Genomic DNA, 19,926 nt, shown 5'->3' on the forward strand with positions numbered 1-19,926 from the left:
GTTCACTACAGGTTAATGTGCTCGTGTCTGCTCACCTTAGGTCTCAGAAATAACCCATCCACTAATTTAATCATAGCCAGTTGAGACTTTACTAGTTGGTAAATGTATTGTTTAATTCTGAAATCCTCAGGAGTTGCCTTGCAGAGATTTTCAAAAGTACACAGATAAAATACAAAGAAGAACAGAAAGAGCCTTCTTTGAATCTTTTCTTGACTAATGTCATTTAAAGATTCTTTAGTGGGTAACATCTTCATTGAGGCAGTGGTTCTCAGACTTCTAGGGGGTGGTTCCAGATTCCTCTTATAATTCAAGTGAGTTGTATCCATGGACTTTTGATCAATAATCCTGAACTGTTGGTTAGTGCCCTAAGGTCAGAGAACTTTGGTAAGCCGCCAAGAGTCACACAGCTCTTTCAGTCTGCCTATACTGTGTTTCCTGAGTCTGTGAAAACAAACTAACAAACCATGGACTCCTCAATTCTTAAAATGCACACAGGCAGATACATATGGACAGCAAGAGCAGAGAGATTTAAAAACAGAGCATAAAAAAGTAACTTGAACAGACTGTGGCATTTCCCTTGGTCTGTTGCTAACGGCCCACATAAAACATGCTTAAAAAAAAAGCAACAAAAACCCTGGCACTACTTTTTATCATCATTTAAAAGGATTCAAATGGACATTCAGAATGTATGGCATTGGGAATGTATCCCATCTGAGTATAAATGGTAAAGAGCTTCATTGAACAGAGGGCTGTGTTTTCAGGCTGAAGTTGATACATATTTGGGCTGTTCTCTTTGGTCATGCTTTTAAAGCCAAACAACAAGATTTTAATGTGTACCTTCAGGACTCCAAAGCCAGTGGTGTTAAACATTCCTTTTTGTAAAAAAAATAATTAGGGACATGATTTTTTAAAATGCCTTCAGGGATTTGAAGATGTGAAAGAAATGTGTAAAAAGAAATTACTTCATTTTCTTTTTATTCTGCACTTTTCAAAATCGACTCTGAAGCCCATCACTTTGTTTCATTGAAAACTAGAGAAAAACTCCTGCCTCTAAGCTGTGAGCGTTGGGGTGGCTGTACTCTGAATACTGTTCCAATTAGAGCTCTTCACCTAAACTCTATGGCTTGGATATCCCCTATACTCATACACATTCTGCACTCTAATTTAAAACTTCAACAAACTTAGACAAGAATCCACAACCAGCCAGTGGTCTGTGAATCGGTTCTGAGATACTGCTGTGGATGGACACTTCCTTTTGATAACTGTTCTAAAAACATTTTAAACGATTTTCATGATAACACTGAAAACAGCAAAAAAAAAAAAAAAAAAAAAAAAAGTAATTGTGACCAGGTGAAGTGAAAAACTGTCCAATCACAGAATATCCCTGGTCACTATTCTAAGTCTAAAGTAATGGAGCTCATGTCCTCAGCTGTTCTCAGTCTCAAGTTTCTGGTCCTGAATATTACACTTGAATATTTTAAGTATTTCCTCAATCCGAAAATACATTTGTTGGGAAAAAGCCATCTCTTCTCTGCAGCCTTTATTTCCGGAGGAGTCTAACGCTTTCTTGCTAACCCTTATTTTAATACCGCACGCCTGGACACATCACACAATATAGTACATGTTGTCAGGCTTTGGAGAATTTATTTCAATTTATATACAATCCTCCAAATCCTCCGGTGAGCTTGATGTGAAATCTGAGACCGCTCCTTCTCCCCAGCAGGCTCTTCCCTGGCCTCTAGGCATTCATAGCCAAAGGCTCCAAGGCTCCCTCCGGGAAGGCGCGGCGGGGCTGAAGGGTCGGGAAGAGGGGGACTGCGGGGCTCGTTGCGCTGAAGATTGACCGTTCTCCTCGCAGGCGGCGCAGCAACCCCCTCTGTGGCTGTGGGTGTCTGGTGTGACAGAGCGGAGAAAAGCTCTCTCATCTCCCAGGGCCGGCCTCTCCCGCTCCCCTCCCTCCCGCCGTTCCGGCCTCCTGGCTCTCGCCGTCGCCTTTCTCGGGGAGTTTCAGTCCCTGAGCGCAGCCAGAGTAGCCTTGGCAATCTAGATCTGGAGCCTGTGTACACACGCTCACGCACACACGCGCGCACACACATGCACACTCACTCGCACACACGCACTCCGGCTCTCCCCACGGGCATATAGCGCAAACCCGGAGCGTCATCTACCTTAGGGGGGTGGCCCGGCCGGACACTTCTAGCTCACTTGTCGTCTCCGGAGGTCAGCACAACGTCGGGACCAGGGAGGCTCGCTGCCCGCTGTGCAGCCTCGCGCTGTTTGCCGCCACCGCTGCTTAAAGTGCCCAGGCTGGAGGAGAAGGCTTCTCCCGGACAGATTCCCGGCCCAGCTCTGCGGCCCTGGGACTTCACTGAGCTGCTTCACCCGGTCTCTTCCGCCCCGGCCATCCTCCCGTCCCCGGCTGCTGGGCTCGGGACTCGGGCGCTTCCGCTGCCGCCGCCGCTGCTGCGAGCACATCCCACCCAGAGGACTGAACGCCGGCGCTGGAGTGGGGAGAGAAAGCGGCAGCCCTAACTTCCCTCTCCATCGCTCCCTCCTTGGCAGCCGAGGACCCGCTAGAAGGCTCCCGCGGAAAGCCAGGCGAGAGCTCGGCGCTGGGGACGGCGAGCTGGGAGCCGCGGGCACACAGGGGCGGGGGCCGCGTGCGCCCGGAGCCCGGCTCCCGCCGAAGAAGTAGCGCGCGCTCTGGGGCGAGCAAGACGCTCTCCAAGTTGGGCGCGTCCCGGAGCCCGCTGGCCCGCGCCCCTGCAGCCTGTGTCCGGAGAGAGGCGGGGCTGATGGGGGGCGTCGTGGGCGCTGTCGCCTACGGCCAGAGCCCGTCTTAAGAGACGCCCGGCCGGCCTCCCCAGGGTCCCAGCTGGCGTCGCGCCCTCGGCCGGCGCGCGCTCTGATGCCGACGCTGCCGGTGGCCCGGGTGGCCCGCTCGCGGGGGGCGCCCGAGGGGGCGGGGGAGGAGGAGGAGGCGGTGTGATGGCCCTAGACGGCGAGCGGGGGAAACAAGAGGAGGAGAGGAAAAAGAAGAAGAAGAAAAAGAAGAGGAAGAAGAAGGAGCAGGGGGCTCAGAAGAGCGGCTCCCTCTTCGCGGCCGCGATGGGCGAGAACGACGCGGCGCTCCGGGCCGGCGGCAGGGGGCTCTCGGGCCCGTGGGCGGACTCCGCGGGGGTGCGGCCCCGCACCTCCGAGCGCCGCATCACGGTGCACAAGCGGCTGGTGCTGGCCTTCGCCGTGTCCCTCGTGGCGCTGCTCGCGGTCACCATGCTCGCCGTTCTCCTCAGCCTGCGCTTCGACGAGTGTGGGGCGAGCGTGCCGTCCGGCGCCGACGGCGGCCCGGCCGGCTTCCCGGCGCGCGGCGGCAACGAGAGCCTGCCGGGCTCGGCCCGACGGAACCAGCACGCCGGCGGGGACTCCTCGCAGCCCGGGGCAGGCGCGGAGGCCACCCCTGAGACCCCGTCCGCCCAGCCGCCGTCTGCGGAGGAGCGCGAGCCGGGGCAGCCGTGGACGCAGCTGCGCCTGTCCGGCCACCTCAAGCCGCTGCACTACAATCTGATGCTCACCGCCTTCATGGAGAACTTCACCTTCTCCGGGGAGGTCAACGTGGAGATCGCGTGCCGGAACGCCACTCGCTACGTCGTGCTGCACGCCTCCCGGGTGGCGGTCGAGAAGGTGCAGGTGGCCGAGGACCGGGTGGCCGGGGCGGTCCCGGTGGCCGGCTTTTTCCTCTACCCGCAAACCCAGGTCCTGGTGGTGGTGCTGAATAGGACTCTGGACGCGCAGAGGAATTACAATCTGAAGATCATCTACAACGCCCTGATCGAGAACGAGCTCCTGGGCTTCTTCCGCAGCTCCTACGTGCTCCACGGGGAGAGAAGGTAGGGAGGGAGGCGGTGCCCCGCGCCGCCCCACCCAGCCGGGCTGCCCTAAACCGCGGGGCAGCCGGCGACCAGGGCCCCGGGCGAGCTTCGGATACACGGGGGGCCAAGGATGGAGGGAAGGAAGTGAAGGTGGAGGAGGGCCGTCGCCCAGAACTCTCGGGGTCTTCCCGAGGCTTGGCTTCTTACTGCGGCCAACTCCACAAGCTCGCTCACCGGTACCAAATGCCACTCCTCCAGGCTGGGACCCCCTGCCTCGTTAAAGTTGCTTCAAGGCAGAGCACACAGCTTTTTTTTTTTTTTTTTAAGAGTGATGTGTATCTGAGCGGCCCCAGGCCAGGGTGACATCAAAAACCTGCCAATTTACCGTGGAGGGAAAATAGGTGAGCGCCAGAGGCCAGGGCTGCAGCTGGGTGAGGAGTCAGGACGCGGGAGGCAGAGCAAGGTCCTCCTCCCGCCCCACCACGCCCGCTTCTGGAAGGCGTAGCGCAGTGGACAGGCTTTGGCCTCACGAAGTTTTGCAAAACGGAAAGTTGAGATTCTGGGCAGTAAGAGCCGGTCCCAGTGACAGAGTAAGGGGGTGGGGTGGGGGTGGGGGTGGGGGTGGCGGCGGCTGCCTTGGCCAAAGCCAGCCAGGAATGTTCTTGCTGGTACTTCCCGCTCTCCTAACGCAGAGTGACGCCCGTTTGTTCCCGAGTTACTGCCTCTGGAAATGACTCCAGTGGTGAAAAGGGGAAAGCTAAGCGTCAGTCTCAAATGCCTTATTAGTGAGTGCCTTTGATGCTTCTTTTAGATTTGGACAGTATTCTGTTTCTTATTTTTTTGAGAAGCTGTGGGGTTTTTCACCACTTGTTTAGAGTCCAACAGAACTGGGTTCAGGTCTCAGCTTCAACTCCACTTGTGGTGAAGGCTTGCGGAAGTTGATCAATCTGTCACCAGGTCCTGGCAATGACTACTTCTAGTGCCTAATGAGCGTCCTGTATCAACTCAGTCTTACAGGAGCCCCATGAGCCGGGTGCTGTTAACACTCCCTGTTTTACTGATGGGGAAGAGGAAGCACCAAGAAGTGGAGTAACTTGTAATATAACGAGCTGACAAAGCAGGTTTTAGAGTTAGGCACTTTGGCTCCAGAACCTCTACTTTTAGTTTTAACTTGGTGAAAATAATAATAGTAATATCCTCATGGAATTGTTGCAGATGTCCACGAATAAATGCATTAAAAAGCACTTAACCTTGTACTTGGCACATAGAGTGCCCACTCATGTTGTGAGTGTGCCGTGGTAGCAAGCCCTCAAGCATGTTGTTGAATGCATAAACAACTAATTCTTGTTTTTTTCCCTGGCCCCTTGCATTTAAGATAAATGAATAATTAAGTGGCTGTGGGGCCAGGGAATAACCCAAATGAACTTAAAAATGAAATCAACAACCTTTGAAGTGGAGGCAGGTTGGAGACTAGTAATGGTGCCATTGACAGAGACTCCCTTGTTCTCTAGAGATTCTCACGACAGCAGAAAACTTGGGTTCAGAGAAGTCCCGGGCTCCTGGGCTCAGCAGACTGGGTAGCTGGGACTTAACTCAGGCTTTCTGGTCCCTATGCTAGAGCTCATGCCGTCTGGAAACTCCCAGGAGAAGCTGATATAGGATAAGAGGCTGGGAAAATTTCAGTGTGTTATGAGAGAACACAAAAGTTTTAATATTTATAGAGTGCTATGGTATAACCTCATCTAAATAAATTGCCCAGTGCTTTAGTGGTTAGGGACCCTGGTGGCTCAGATGGTAAAGAATCTGCCTACAATGCAGGAGACCCAGGTTCAGTTCCTGGGTTGGGAACATTCCCTGGAGAAGGGAATGGCAATCCACTCCAGTATTCTTGCTGGAGAATTCCATGGAGAGGAGCCTGGGGGGCTACAGTCCATGGGGTTGCAAAGAGTCCAGCACGACTGAGTAACTAATATACTTAGTGGTTGTGTGCTAATTAAAACCTCCTATAAGTGAATGTATAAATTATTCACATTCAAACTCCTAAGATCAGATGTAGACAATGTAAAACCCCTTCCACCACGTTCTCTGACATATTCTCAAGAATATAGATGAAAAGGGTTTTTTAAAAGATCCACGAGCATGTAAAATTTGGGGGAAAAGCGTAGAAGGCAAGTTTGCATGTTATGTCAAAATGCCTATAGTGGGAACTGCATATCATTACTGATAAATCATGCTGTGGTGAAATAAATACTTCCAGCAAATCCTATTTTTTCTGAGTTGTGCCAAAATATATTTGGTGGAACTGAGCTTGTTGTGGTCAGTGCTTTCAAATTAACAGGACTCTTTAAAAGACCAGATGTTCCTGCTTGACCTATAACTGATTTCTTGTACCCTAGTGCATATTTATATTCAAACTCTCAGCTTCATTTTCTCCGAAGATGTAAATAAGAGGGTTGGGAGTTTAGCCTAGTGCCTATGTAGCTAAACTCTGCATCCCATTAATTTTCCAGGATTTGGCATTTTTGGAGATCTCAGGATGGTTTTATTAGTAGGCAGCCTCTTAGAGAAAGTACTTGTTCTTTTTTTTTTTTCCCTTCAACATCAGAATGAATATGATAATTTCTTATATGTTTCTACTAGAGTTGATAAGGCAAAGGAAATCGAATCAAACATGTCACAGTTACGTCAAAATAACATATATTAAGCTTTTTGTTTGTTTGTTGTTACTGTGGATACTTGGAGAATTTTTAAACACACCAATATCAGGAACTCAGCTAGAGTTAGACTTTTATTGGTGGTGATTCTGTCTCCCAAATGCAATGTAAATCGACATTTTAAAACATACTTTTCAAAAGGACTTAAATGCAAACTCTTAAGTTTTCATTTGTTTAGTGACTGAATGTTTTGGTCTTTTAGTTAGAATTTTTGCCAATTTAATTATCAGACAATTTCTGTAATGAAAGTATTTAATCTGGCAATAGGGAGTCACATTGAGCAATTTGAAAGATTTAAAAAGAGCAATACTACCATTCTGTCCACCTTACTTAGTCTGTGTGTAAACAACTGGTTAATACTCAGTCTGATTTTCAGGTTCAGTCTTTAGAGGCCTAAGAGATATAATTTGGGCAGAGCAGGGAAACTAAATTTCACTATGTGCTGTGTGCCTTTGACCCTGAAAAGTTTCATCCCCCATGAGGTTTTGGAGGGGGCCTGCTTTTTGGTCTGTAGGGACTTACCTCCCCTGGTTCCCATATTACAGTAGAGAAAGTTTAGAAGACAAACTATTCACTTGAGGCAAATCTTTTACTCTCGGTTCAACATTTGGCTAAAGGGAAGTTCACCACTTGTTGAATATTGCAAATAAATTCTCTTAAATTTGAAATGTTTATACATATCAGTAAATGGTCTCCGTTAGGCAGAATGCCTACTCACTTTTCCCTCAAGAAAGTGGGCAGCAGGCAGATACACAAGGTGTATATTCATGCCATAATACCCTGAGTAGAATCTGCTTGCTTAGAATTAGACAAAATCTTCATTTACCTGAAGTAATTGATGCTTTGGGGTAGCCAGATGGTGAGCATACCCGTGTTTAAGGTAAGGTACCTTAATTTAGATCCAGATGGTCGGATTTAAAGAGGAAGCTTACCCAAAGTAAATGACCGTCTTATTCACTTTCAAAAGGGACACCCTTTTTCTTTGACAAACTTTGAGTCTGTGACAGTGACAGAAGACAGAATGAAAAGAGGAGGTCTTTTTCTTTCAAGGATTATTCAGAGAGAAACCATGGTCTCCAAGTAAAATGGAAGGATAAAATTGTGGTTTTCACAGAGAATTGCAAAAATCTCCTTTGCAAAAATCATGTGGAGAGCGTAGAGGATTCTATGGGTAGGCATTTGATCATTTGTTATATTAGTGTGGATGGTTTGATGCCTTGTACTTTTCCTGAAATGAACTAATTTCATTTCAGAAAACCATGGCATTTAATAAAAGTAAGAAAACCACCATGTTTTTATGTTGAGAGCAGCCTTACTTCTCCCATTCACTCTGCACAGGAGCTATCTTTACATGAACAAATGCGAACATCTGGCTTTTTGACCCTCTATACAGGGCTCTGCACTGAAAAATCTAGGAGAACCATTTGTTTCTGTGAAAACTTTTTGTATGATTCCTTAATGTACTTATTTAGCTCATTGTTTTCCTGTCGAGGCACACACAACCATATGGCCAATCTGAGTCCAGTGTTGGATTTTGCTTATGGTTCAAAATGCTATCAGTAAACTAAATTAGAAAATATTGGGAAAAAAGTTTTGACCATTTAATACTCACTTATTCAGGGAGGAAAATTCATGTAATTGGTGTTTGTCTTGCTATGTTTTTTGGTCACCCTGGATAGTAATAAAGTATACCTTATTTATGAAAGAGTTAAATTACTTTTTCTGTGTATTTTTTCTTCAAAATAACTCGAAACAGGGCCTATCTGCTCTGGATCTCTTTCAAGCAAAGATAGACCTGTGACTGATTTCCCTATGTTGGGTTTGTGCAGCATGTTTATTTTCTCAAACCAATTTTTGCCACCATGTATGCGGACGGGCTTGAGACAACAGTATAGGGCAGTAATTTAGGTTTGCTTGAGGATGATGATGGCGTTTGGGTGATATAAGAATGGGACTCGCTTCTTTAAACATGACTTTAAAGAGTGATATAAAAAGAGTGAAGAAGAAATAGTCTACCTTTAATATGTGTTTGACCGTCTATAAGGAAGGGCGTCCACTGTAACCCCAGGCTCATCCTCCCATCCCACCAGCAATGATCATCACTTCATTGTCCCTTTAATTCAAAATTACACCAGTGGCTGGATCCCTCCAGATTTTCTCAAAGATCCATGCAATCCTGCTTTTTACCACTAGAGAGTGGCTGCTCTCTCCAACAGAATTTTGCTACAGAGGATTTCAGAGAATCTTAAGATGCAAAACACTTCTTGCCCCTCCCGGTTCTTTGGACGGTCTGAAATAATTCACAAACAGGCCCAGCTGGATGGTGGTCCTGATGGGGCTGTAAGTGGGGAGTGAGACTGACAAGCCCTTACTGAGTGGGGCTGAGCTGGGCTGAAGAGTCCCTGGCTCCCCACCCCGCTCCCTGTCCCCAGGTGTGCCCTTTTGGTCTCTGGATAAGCCGCTGGCTCCGGGCTTTAAGGAGCTCTGGCAGTGGTTGCAGAGAGACAGGGGTGAACTGAGTCCTCCTAGTGCAGACCTGTGCTGATTTGCAGGGTGAAGTCAGTTTAATTATTTGGACATTTTCTCATGACTCACAACTCAAAAAACAAACAAACAAAAACCCCGAAACCAAAGGATGTAAAAAGAATGAAGTTTTAAAATTATCCTTGTTGGTTACTTTTTATCCCTTTTAAGAAGAGGTTTGAGCACTACTAGTTGTGTTGCTGGGTGGAAAAGTGTGTGTGTGTGCGTGTGTATGTATGTGTATGTGTGTGCGTGCGTGTGTGTGTGTGTGTGTGTGTGTGTGTGTTCAGGGACTCTGCAACCAGACTGCCTTGGTTTATGTCTTGACTCTACCACTTAATTAGCTTTATGACCTTGGCCAGGTTTCTTATTGTTCTGTGTCTGGTATCCTTATATGCAAAACGGGGATAATGATATCGTCTTTCGTGGGGTTTTTGGGGAGGATATGAAATGAGTTAAGTAATAAAAAGCTTAAAACAGTGTCTGACAGTTGATAAGTATTTGTGGGTATGAAATACAGTTATGTTATTACATGGCTGGATATCTATTCTTCGAGCTGGTACAGGGTCATTTAGGTTCAATGTTGTTGCCTTAGGCTTCCCCTTACTCGCAAGGCAGTGCGGAAATGGTCACTTTGGACATTCCTTCCACTGCTGTTTGTTTTGCCCCCTAAGCAGAGTTTAAAAGACAGGGAGAGAAAATCAGCAGAGTCCTTCTGCAATGAAGAAGAGAAGAAAAAGGCTGTGTTATTTCATTGCTAGAGAAACCCCATGCTTGGTCCAGACACTGCGATAGAGAGGGTCGAGGGAGCAAGAAGAGTGTGTGAAACAGAAGGAACTCGTAACTCTGATGCTTGCCCTGCTATCTCAGCAGTGAGAAGAGAAGAAAACGGTGACTGAAGGGTCAGGAGGGTGCCTGCCTTGTCTCTGGAAGCCAGTAGAGGAAAGAGAAAAACCTCGAGTGCCAGGGGAAAGGCACGTCAGTCATTAGCTACTGCTCTGCAGACTGCATTTGGGTTCCACCAGAAGCACTGTTTTATGATACTCACATATTTTTTCTCTTTCCTGTATTAAACAAATGAATATCAGATACTAGTTTATTTATCCTTATGAAAACCTAATATTATGACTCAGGAAAGTAATTTTAGTGAGTACATAATACTCTTCAACAATGGTGATCAAGTACCTGGTACTCATTTTTGAGAAGAGTATTTAGTGCACAAAAATGAAAACAATTATGAATATTATGCTCTGTTTTTATAACACGATTATTCACATATGCACCACTTCCTACATACATATTGTTGGTATTATTGCATTATGTTTTTAGTTTACTACAATGGTTATTTAAAAAAATAGACTACACACTTGCTTATAGCACTGAATATTCAGCAGGAGCACTTTCCTTCTGAAATGGCAGAGCTTTAATGACTCATTGCAGTACATAAAAACACAGTCTAAACAACGACCCATTTTGCCTTAAAATGTTTTGTCATTGAGTAATAATTTGCATTTTGATCAACAGTCTTCACTTTAAATGGGACATGGTGACTTCCATGACCTTGTCACTGTTCAGTTACTAAAAGCAGTTGAAGAGTAACTAGATGATCCTCTGGATCACTTCTTTCAATCTTGGGAGTTTTTGTTACTAATCTTAAACTATTGCAACAGTAGGCAAATTGCTGTTGTGACAGAAGCAGCTTCAAAGATTATCACTCATTGTGCTGTATGTGTGGTCTGTATAGAGGTGGCCTAAATGGAAGCCTTCCAAAAATGCCCTGCATTTGTGAGGTTCTCTTGGTTTTGGTGGGTTCCACAATGAAACATGAATCAATCTGAATATGAGCAGTGTTATGCTAATCTTTGTTTCCTTTGCATATATTAACTTTATGAAAAGGCAAACTGAAAATAGTGGAACAGAAATTGTTTGTATCACATACTGTAATTTGTTGGCAGTATCAGCCAACATTAATGCATTATTTCAGCTGAATCTTATCTTAATGATTTGACACAAGTAGCTTGCTTAGTGAACTTCCGCAGAAATAAGAAGAAATCAATTCTCTATATCCTTCAGAGGCAACATAGAGCTTTAAGCTCTACTTCTTAGCACAACCAAAATGTCAAATAGACAAGTTGTTAAGAAATCAAGTAATTTATTTTAGATAGAAGAGAATTAAAATACATGTATATTATTCATTTTTCTAGTTATGCTAAAGTGATATTCTTGGAATAACACTTCCAGGATGTTACTTTTGGTGGTGAAATTTCTTTACGATAATAGCAAGATTCTTTAAAAGATAAAAATGTTTTTGTTTGAGAAAGCAGGAGAAAAATAGACAACAAAATACTTTTCCCCATTACCTTCTGCCTCCTGCTGTTTTATTTTTACTTCTTGCTGTATTTATGTATGTATTTCATATCCTTACTGTATATTAAAGTGTTCTCTATTTTTAAGTAATTTTCTGTATTTTTTCCCTACCTGTTGTACTGCTACTACCTCAAACTCTGCCTCAAATTTGCTTAAAAACCAAACTCATTATTTTCTATTCCTAATCTCTTTCTCTAGAGGTCTTTGATGTTTTTAGTGACAGTAAGCAGAAAAGAGGTCTCACTTCCACCACTTGAAGGCAATCATCAAATACATGCAGTGAAGATTATGTTTTTGAAACCCACAGACACTGTTGCTTGTTGAGGGCACTGAGCCTGAAGCTGGCTCTCTTTGTTAGAAAGGAGATGATCCAGGGAGAGAGAGGTATCAGAGACAGATGGGCAATACTGAGAGTTGAGAAAACCAGACCCTGCAAGAGAGCAAATAGGACATTAACTTAACATGTGAGTCAAAGCCTTTTTAAAAGCTTATTTCTGTGCCACCTGTAGTCCACTTGCTCACGTCTTCATCCGTCTCTGACCCTTAAAGTAGTGCCTAGGCTTCAAGACCTGTTCTTAACTTCCTTCTCCCTAAAGCCTTCTTTCAGTTCTTAAGACAGGTGGTTCTCAGCGAGGTCGGTTCTGCCTGCCAGCGCACACTTGCAGTATCTGGAGACTTTTGGGTTGTCACGACTGGGGAGAGGCGTTGCTACTGGCCTCTAGCGGTAGACGTCTAGGATGTTGCTAAGCCCAAGATGGCCCTAAAAAGAGAATTATCCATCCTAAAATGTCACTAGTGTTGAGAATTCTAGCACTGAACCACCAATACTTACATTAAAAAAAAGAAAAGAAAAGTCAGTAGTGCCAAGGCTGAGAAACCTTGCTTTAGAAGATGTAATTTCTTCATACATTTGTCATGGCTTTTTGTGCAATACCTGTCTAGGCTTATGTTTTATTTATTTTATCAGAGTATAAACTCCTTGAGGGAAGGAACATATATATTTATCTTTATCTCCACAGCATTAAACACTCAAGAATGATGACCAAGAGAAGCAAATGTATATAGATCTTGTAGCAAAAAGCTATCTAGCAGTAATGTAATTTAGTATTTTAAAATCATCTCATCAAATTCAAGGACTATTTTATTTCTAATTTTTATTCAGTTATAGGTTCTCAACTTGAAAAAGACCCTAAGCATAGTCTAGTCCAATTGCTCTTCTTTTCCAAGGGGCTTGTTTTGATTTGCTAAATACTGAATTGAAATTCAATTGCAATCGTCCTCAGGTGCCAGACTGTGAAATTGGTATTTCCTCATTTAGACATTATCAAATATATGCTAGCCCTCAGTGCATGGATATATATACTGTGTGTAGGAATTCATTAAGAATATTAATTGCAGAAAAAGTCACTAGATGATCTTTATAGTTCCTTTCAACCCTGAGAATCAGCAATTTAAATTGCTGGCCTTACTAATGTATTTACTTACAATGTGAGGCAAAAAAGAGACTTGAGCATGACATGATTCCTCTGCATAAATATTTGGTTTATTAATTTCTCATTAGCCCAGAGGTATTCAGATATTCTACATATAATAAATTCCTACCCTAATAAATTCCTACCCTAATAAATTCCTACCCTTTAATTACTCAATACCAAAGACACCTTTAATTTTTTACCTAATGATCAGTACATTCTAAATGCAACCTCTCTGTTGAACTCTTATGGAAATTTCCCCTAGTATTATTGGTAGTTTTTAATGTATTATATATATTTTTCTTTTCAGGTAGATTGCAAAGACCTTAAGGACAAAAATGATTCTATCTTGAAAAAAAATCCTGCCACATAGAGTGAAAATCTCACACGTGACAGACAGTGTCTAATTGCTCAATGACAAGACTTGGGTTTCTCAGTACTTGGAAGTGAATGTATTTCCTTGTATATTAAATTTCATAAGTATCTTTTAAATGGCCTCAGGAAAGAAATACGAAGCTCAGTGACCATTTTAGTTAATAAAAAAGATTCAAGAACATTTTGTAAGACAAAAAAGCATGTGAAGAGAAAATTGTAAATGAGTGCATCTTAACAAAAAGTTACTGATATTTCATTAAGCAAAAACTATATTGCTATCAGTAGAAAATAGGGAAAATATTGCCAAGATGCTGGCAGATATGGAAAGAAAAACCTTTATGACCAATTGTCAAAATAAAACCTTGTTTATAAATTATGGGTGAACATTAATTTTGCTGTTTTTGAAATACAATTACCTTTTTCTCAGACACAGAAAATGTGGATTCCAGACCCAGCTTTGCACTAATTGCCTGTGTAACTTTAGATAAATCACTTATTTATGGAACTACTGGAACTACTTTTTCATTTTAGGAATTTATGAAAGCTGGACAATTTGTTTCTAAGATTGCTTCCAACTTTAACTTTATATTTTTTCTAAAGATTTATAGTTAAAACTACTTTCCTAAATATTATCTCATTTTATCATCTCAACAGTTTCGTAAGGGAGGCCTAGAAATATTTTCCTTCTACTAATGAAAAAATAAACTCAGGCAGTAAAGTGATTTACCCAAGCCTGGTATGTAGCAGCTCAGTAATGCTTCAAGATAATTCTCGAAACCCCTCTCTCAGAGGAAGTATACAATTAATCTTTAAAATGTCTTATTTTCTCTGTTTGAAAACTAAGCTTTTAAAAAGTAGTCCTTCAATAATACATGTGTCATAATTTTTGAAAGTGTAAACATTTACATTTTATGGTTTGATCCAGGGATAGCCAATAAGATTCAATACACATGTCAGCCTCTATTGATTGGTTTAGCTCCCTGAAGTGCTGTGTTGAGAATAATTTTGAGGCCAAGTTTGGGCTCAGCGGGAAAGTGTGCCATGTGAGATTAAGCAAGAACTCTGTTGATGATGGGGAAGGCAGGGTGGGTGGCAGAATGACTGTGGGGATAAGAGCCTTCTAAAGAGATGGCTGTAGCACTCAGCAATGTTTTACCAAGGGTTTGATATTGACTTGCCTTAGCTACAGTTTTAACTAGTATTATTTAAAAAGTTTGGGGCTTCTCCAGTGGCTCAGTGGTAAAGAATCGGCCTTCAATGCAGGAGACCCAGATTCAATCTCGTCAGAAAGATCCCCTGGAGAAGGAAATGGCAATTCACTCCAGAATTCTCCCGTGGGAAATCCTATGGACAGAGGAGTTTGGAGGGCTATAGTCCACGGGGTGGCAAAGAGTAGGACACAGCTGAGGGACTAACCGCACACACACATATAAAAAGTGTAATTAACTTAGAAATCTTTTCACAAATAATGGCCCTCTTTTTAAGTTAAAGGAGTGTCTGTCTTCAAGTACATAGTTTGGGTATTTTGATTTGAAAAAATACAGAGGGTGTTTCTAGAGTTTAAATGAGCTGCAACTTTACAGCTTGATCTGAAAACCAGAGTGGATTCAATATAATATATATATGCACTTATTGACATGCATATTTACTATACAGATGTTTATTAATTTATCTTATTATATTAACATGTAATAACATATATAGCAAATATATATTGTGAGTGGTAAAAACCATTGGTCTCTGGATTATTCTGTGTAAATGTATGTTATATCATTCTAAGAAAGGTCGAAGATGCTGTGAACCAGTGGCTGCCATTTATTACCTGCCTGCTGGGTGCTGTTCATCTAGTCACACCTTTACATCCTCCTTTTCCATTCTATTAAGCTTTGCAATGCTTTTTAAGTTGGGCATGGTTATTTCTTTTTAAGCAATGAATAGCTGCACCTTACAGAAATTTAGTAATCATCCAAGATGATATGGTTAAGAGATGTTGTGGAGTCAGAATGCAGACCACGTTTTGTCAGGTTTCAAAGTCCTTTTCCTTAACAAAACCAGGCCACGTCTGGCTGAAGTTTGAGGACGTAGCTGTTTCTTAGTGATCATCTGTGTCTTACTTGTGTCTAATGACAACTTTTGGATTTGATTTCATTGTCCTTACTGGTTGAAAGTTTCAGAGAGGAGAGAGAGGCATACCACAAGGGAGAATGACTGTTTTCTAATATTTTCCAATATGACGACGAGTTGTTTTTCTGTAACGTGTCAGTTTTGCCCAGTAAGCACAACTCTGGGCTTCCCTTGCGGCTTAGCTGGTAAAGAATCCACCTGCAATGCGGGAGACCTGGGTTCGATACCTGGATTGGGAAGATTCCTTGGAGAAGGGAAAGGCTACCCACTGCAGTATTTTGGCATGGAGAATTCCATGGACTGTATAGTCCATGGCGTCACAAAGAGTCAGACACAACTGAGCGACTTTCCCTTTCACTGGGTTTAGAGAATTTACTTTAGTTGAGACAAAAAGTTTCCTGAAAATTTTTTGTTGTTGGGGAAATATGCATGAAGTATGCTTTTGTACCATTCATGTACTTAAGTTTGGTTCAGGAAAAAAGTGTCTTGTAATTTGCAAATGTATTTTATTAACAGAAGTATATAAAGTGGTCATAACTTAAGTCATAAATGTTACTGAGAATGTCATTTTGTTTTTTCCAGATTCCTTGGTGTCACTCAGTTTTCACCTACACATGCCAGAAAGGCATTTCCTTGTTTTGACGAGCCAATCTACAAGGCTACTTTCAAAATCAGCATCAAGCATCAAGCAAGCTATTTATCTTTATCCAATATGCCAGTGGAAACTTCCGTGTTTGAGGAAGATGGATGGGTTACGGATCACTTTTCACAGACCCCTCTCATGTCCACATACTATTTAGCCTGGGCAATTTGCAACTTCACATACAGAGAAACTACCACCAAGAGTGGGGTTTTAGTAAGTATTTTAAGCTTAATGTTGTTTTTGGATAATATGCGCTGATATCTCGATTAACAATAAATCATTTTTTTCTTCTTCCCATCTTATATAGCTGAATTCTTTTCTTAATCCTTGGAAGGAAAATTATCTTCTTGGTTTCAGAGTTAGAGAGGAACTTCTGTTCCTTACCCAGCCTTCTTATTAATTTAATCTCTTTCCCACCCCTGACATTCCTGTTCCTTTTGATCGCCTGATTATCTTAGCAACAGCTGTTGTCTGTTATGGGAAATTGCCTGTTTTTATTTATATGATGGTAAAACTTCTTTTTATTATAAAATATTTCACATATAAAGAAAATGTGGAGAATATTATAAGCTCCATATACCTACTCTATAGAATCTAAACATTTTACCACCTTTTTCCAGTCTCATTTAATTTTTGAAAAAGTGAAACATGTTGGATAGAGTTGAAGCCCTCTGTGGACCCCTGCCTGATATTATTGCCTTGTCTCCTACCTCCTACCTGGCCCTGAATTTAACTTTTGTCATTTCTATGTCTATTATCACACAATTATTAGGTATATTATTCATTATTAAGTATAAATCTGTTTAAATAATTCCATGCTTTAAAATTTCATAAAAGTGGTTTTATATTATACATAATCATTTCTTCAACTTATTTTTATTTGATTTCATTTTTTGCTTAAAATGATGTTTTTGTGGCTTATCTGAATAGAGTGGTTGGATGAATATATTAAAATTTCCCTTCCTCCTATAGATGAACAATTTAATGTTGCCTGATTTTTCAGTGACTAACGACAATGCTCAGTGAACATTTTTGCACCTAAATTCTCTGCTGATGTGCTAGAATTTCTGTAATGTACGAAGCTTCTTTTAACCCATAGCACCCATGTGTATAAGAAATATGTACTTAGAGAAGGGTGTTATATGGGAAGCCTAGAGAATTCACTCTGTGTCTTAAATTTATAACAAAAGTCAATTGGATTCTTTGTGATCATTACCATTTGTGACACCATTATTTCAGGTGCTTTTAACATGCTATTGTCTTGCATTAATCAGACTAAAGCAGGCCATGCTCACTTAACAACTTTCTCTTCATTTCAATGGCTTATGCAATAAATATGCATTTATTTTAAGTTTCATGTCAACCCTAAAGCAAGGTATTATAATTCCATTTTTCCAAGCGAATAAATTTAGGTGACGCCAGTGGTAAAGAACCTGCCTGCCAATACAGGAGACATTAGAGATATGGGTTTGATCCCTGGGTTGGGAAGATCCCTTGGAGGAGGAAATGGCAACCCACTCCAGCATCCTTGCCTGGAGAATCCCAAGGACAGAGGAGCCTGGTGGTGTATGGTCCATGGGGTCGCAAAGGGTCGGACATGACTGAAGAGACTTAGCACGCACAATTTAGGTTTAAAGAGGTGAAATAACTGTATCAGAGCAAAAGGTGAGTGAGTGGTAGGGCTGCAAGACTAACTTCTTATGGTATGGCTCTACATTTTGGGCTCTCAGCCCCCACGCCCCACCTCATGCTGTATTTACCATTTCACCTGTGCGTCTATAAGAGTTCAGGTAATGATCCTTTCCATCCAACGGGCATTGTATCTGGTGTTACTCAGACATAACAGAAAAAGTGAATAGAAATCTATTTTCTTATTCTGTAGGAAGTCTATAGCTTTGTAACGCCTAAATTTTGAATAATGGGTTTGGATAAATAAATTTTTCTCACAGTTAACTTTCAATTTAAATCACCACAGAACCTATTTAAAAAATAAAATTTGCTTGCATACAAAATTAATGCCATTATTAACTGTATATGGTGAGTTAATCTACATAATCACTAAAAATAATACCCCTAAATACTGACTGTAGAAGACTAGAAAAAAGACATTTTGCTCTTTTGGACTTATACTTATTTAATATGTTGAATTCCTCTGGTATTTCTTGATATCTCCTAGGAATAGATACTTCAAGGCTATTCATGTTGGACTGTACAAAGAAAAGGAATACTAATATATTTCATTTCCTTTTACATCTTCAAAAGTTGATAAGAGTTGCTGTGGGTCTCTTAGGAGCACAGGGTACATTGGAAGTGTTTTTCTCCTAGTATGATTTCTTTATCGTAAAAGTATTCTCAGCTCTACACAATTATACTTGTTGCTAAGTGATCCATGTTTTAGAATCAGATACACCCCAATTATTTAGATGTGACTTTTATTAGAGTTAAGAATTCAAGTAATTAGTAAGCATTTAAAAATTCCTACTTAATTATTTTTATGGAGAAAAGAGAAAGCATGCTACTAGAGAACGTTGGAAGGTCAACTGAAATAAAATTTTTGTTGTATAATCTAAAAATACTAACAGTAGTAAAAAGGAAAGCAAAATTGCTGTTGGGAGTCCTTATTTATCAACTGTGGAACTAAAATGTAAAACCTGGTTCTCTTGTTTTGTCACCCCATGGAAATCCAGTCTGTTTTCTTTTTATTGCCATTCCTCTTTATTACTGAGAACACATGGAATGACATTTTTGAACTCTTTAACAGCTAGGAGTGGAAGTTTAGCTTTAGAATCTCGGGTGTGGGATGGTCATATGAAATCCAGGTGATCATTTTGAATCAGAAACTGAAGCAGTTTCCTTTGAAATATGAGAGAGTAACTTGAGTAGCATCTTAATATACAGCTGAATGGAAGCAGAGCGTCAAGTACTTGAAGCATCATTATTTGCTTATCAAGTTATGTGTATTTTGCAAGGCACTAATTAGTTACTTAGTTGTGTCCGACTCTTTGCAACCCTGTGGACTGCGAGACTCCTTTATCCATGGGATTCTCCAGGCAAGAATAGTGGAGTGGGTTGCCGTTCCATTCTCCAGCGGATCTTCCTGACCCATGGATCAAACCTGGCTCTCCTGCATTGCAAGCAGATTCTTTATCACCTGAACCACCAGGGAAGCCCTTGCAAAACACTATCCTAAGTAATTAAGAAGATTAAGAAAGTCTAAGGTCCTTCCAATAGTGTGAGTGAAGGGCAACTTTAAAGTGGAATCCATACCTGTCGAATGTTACGTTTCCTGCTGCTGCTGCTAAGTCACTTCAGTCGTGTCCGACTCTGTGCGACCCCATCCCTGGGATTCTCCAGGCAAGAACACTGGAGTGGGTTGCCATTTCCTTCTCCTGCGCATAAAAGTGAAAAGTGAAAGTGAAGTCGCTCAGTCATGTCCAACTCTTCGAGACTCCATGGACTGCAGCCTACCAGGCTCCTCCGTCCATGGGATTTTCCAGGCAAGAGGACTGGAGTGGGGTGCCATGTTAAGCTTACCCATCCCCAGAATGGCTTAGCATTTTTCTAGTTAGTTGGCAACATTTAGAAATTGGGAAATGGCACATAACATTATTTATATCTGGCTTCTCTTGAAAAATTGGGAAATCTTGTGACAGCAGGCTCACATTCTCACTTGGCAACGTTTGTTCATTCATTTATTCCTTCAGCAAGCTATCACAGAGTTTAGTGCCATAAAAACAAGCATTTTATTGCTTTCAGAGTTTCAGTGGGTCAGAACTTTAAAAGATCCAACAGAAACACTTTGTCTTTGCTCAGTGATGTCAAGGGGCTCAGCTGGGGAG

At 42.1% G+C, this 19,926-nt stretch overlaps 1 protein-coding gene across 1 annotated transcript in view; it reads left to right on the forward strand.

The window, feature by feature from the left end:
* The first annotated feature begins 2,988 nt into the window (after positions 1-2,988).
* TRHDE (thyrotropin releasing hormone degrading enzyme) overlaps positions 2,989-19,926 on the forward strand; it is a 419,920-nt gene continuing 402,982 nt past the window's right edge. Inside the window, exons 1-2 of the mRNA XM_061121911.1 lie at positions 2,989-3,887; positions 16,027-16,300. Of these exons, the coding sequence (XP_060977894.1) occupies positions 2,989-3,887; positions 16,027-16,300 (1,173 nt within the window). The remainder of the gene's footprint in view (positions 3,888-16,026; positions 16,301-19,926) is intronic.

Source organism: Dama dama, chromosome 3, assembly GCF_033118175.1.
Source record: "Dama dama isolate Ldn47 chromosome 3, ASM3311817v1, whole genome shotgun sequence".
Lineage (NCBI taxonomy): Eukaryota > Metazoa > Chordata > Mammalia > Artiodactyla > Cervidae > Dama > Dama dama.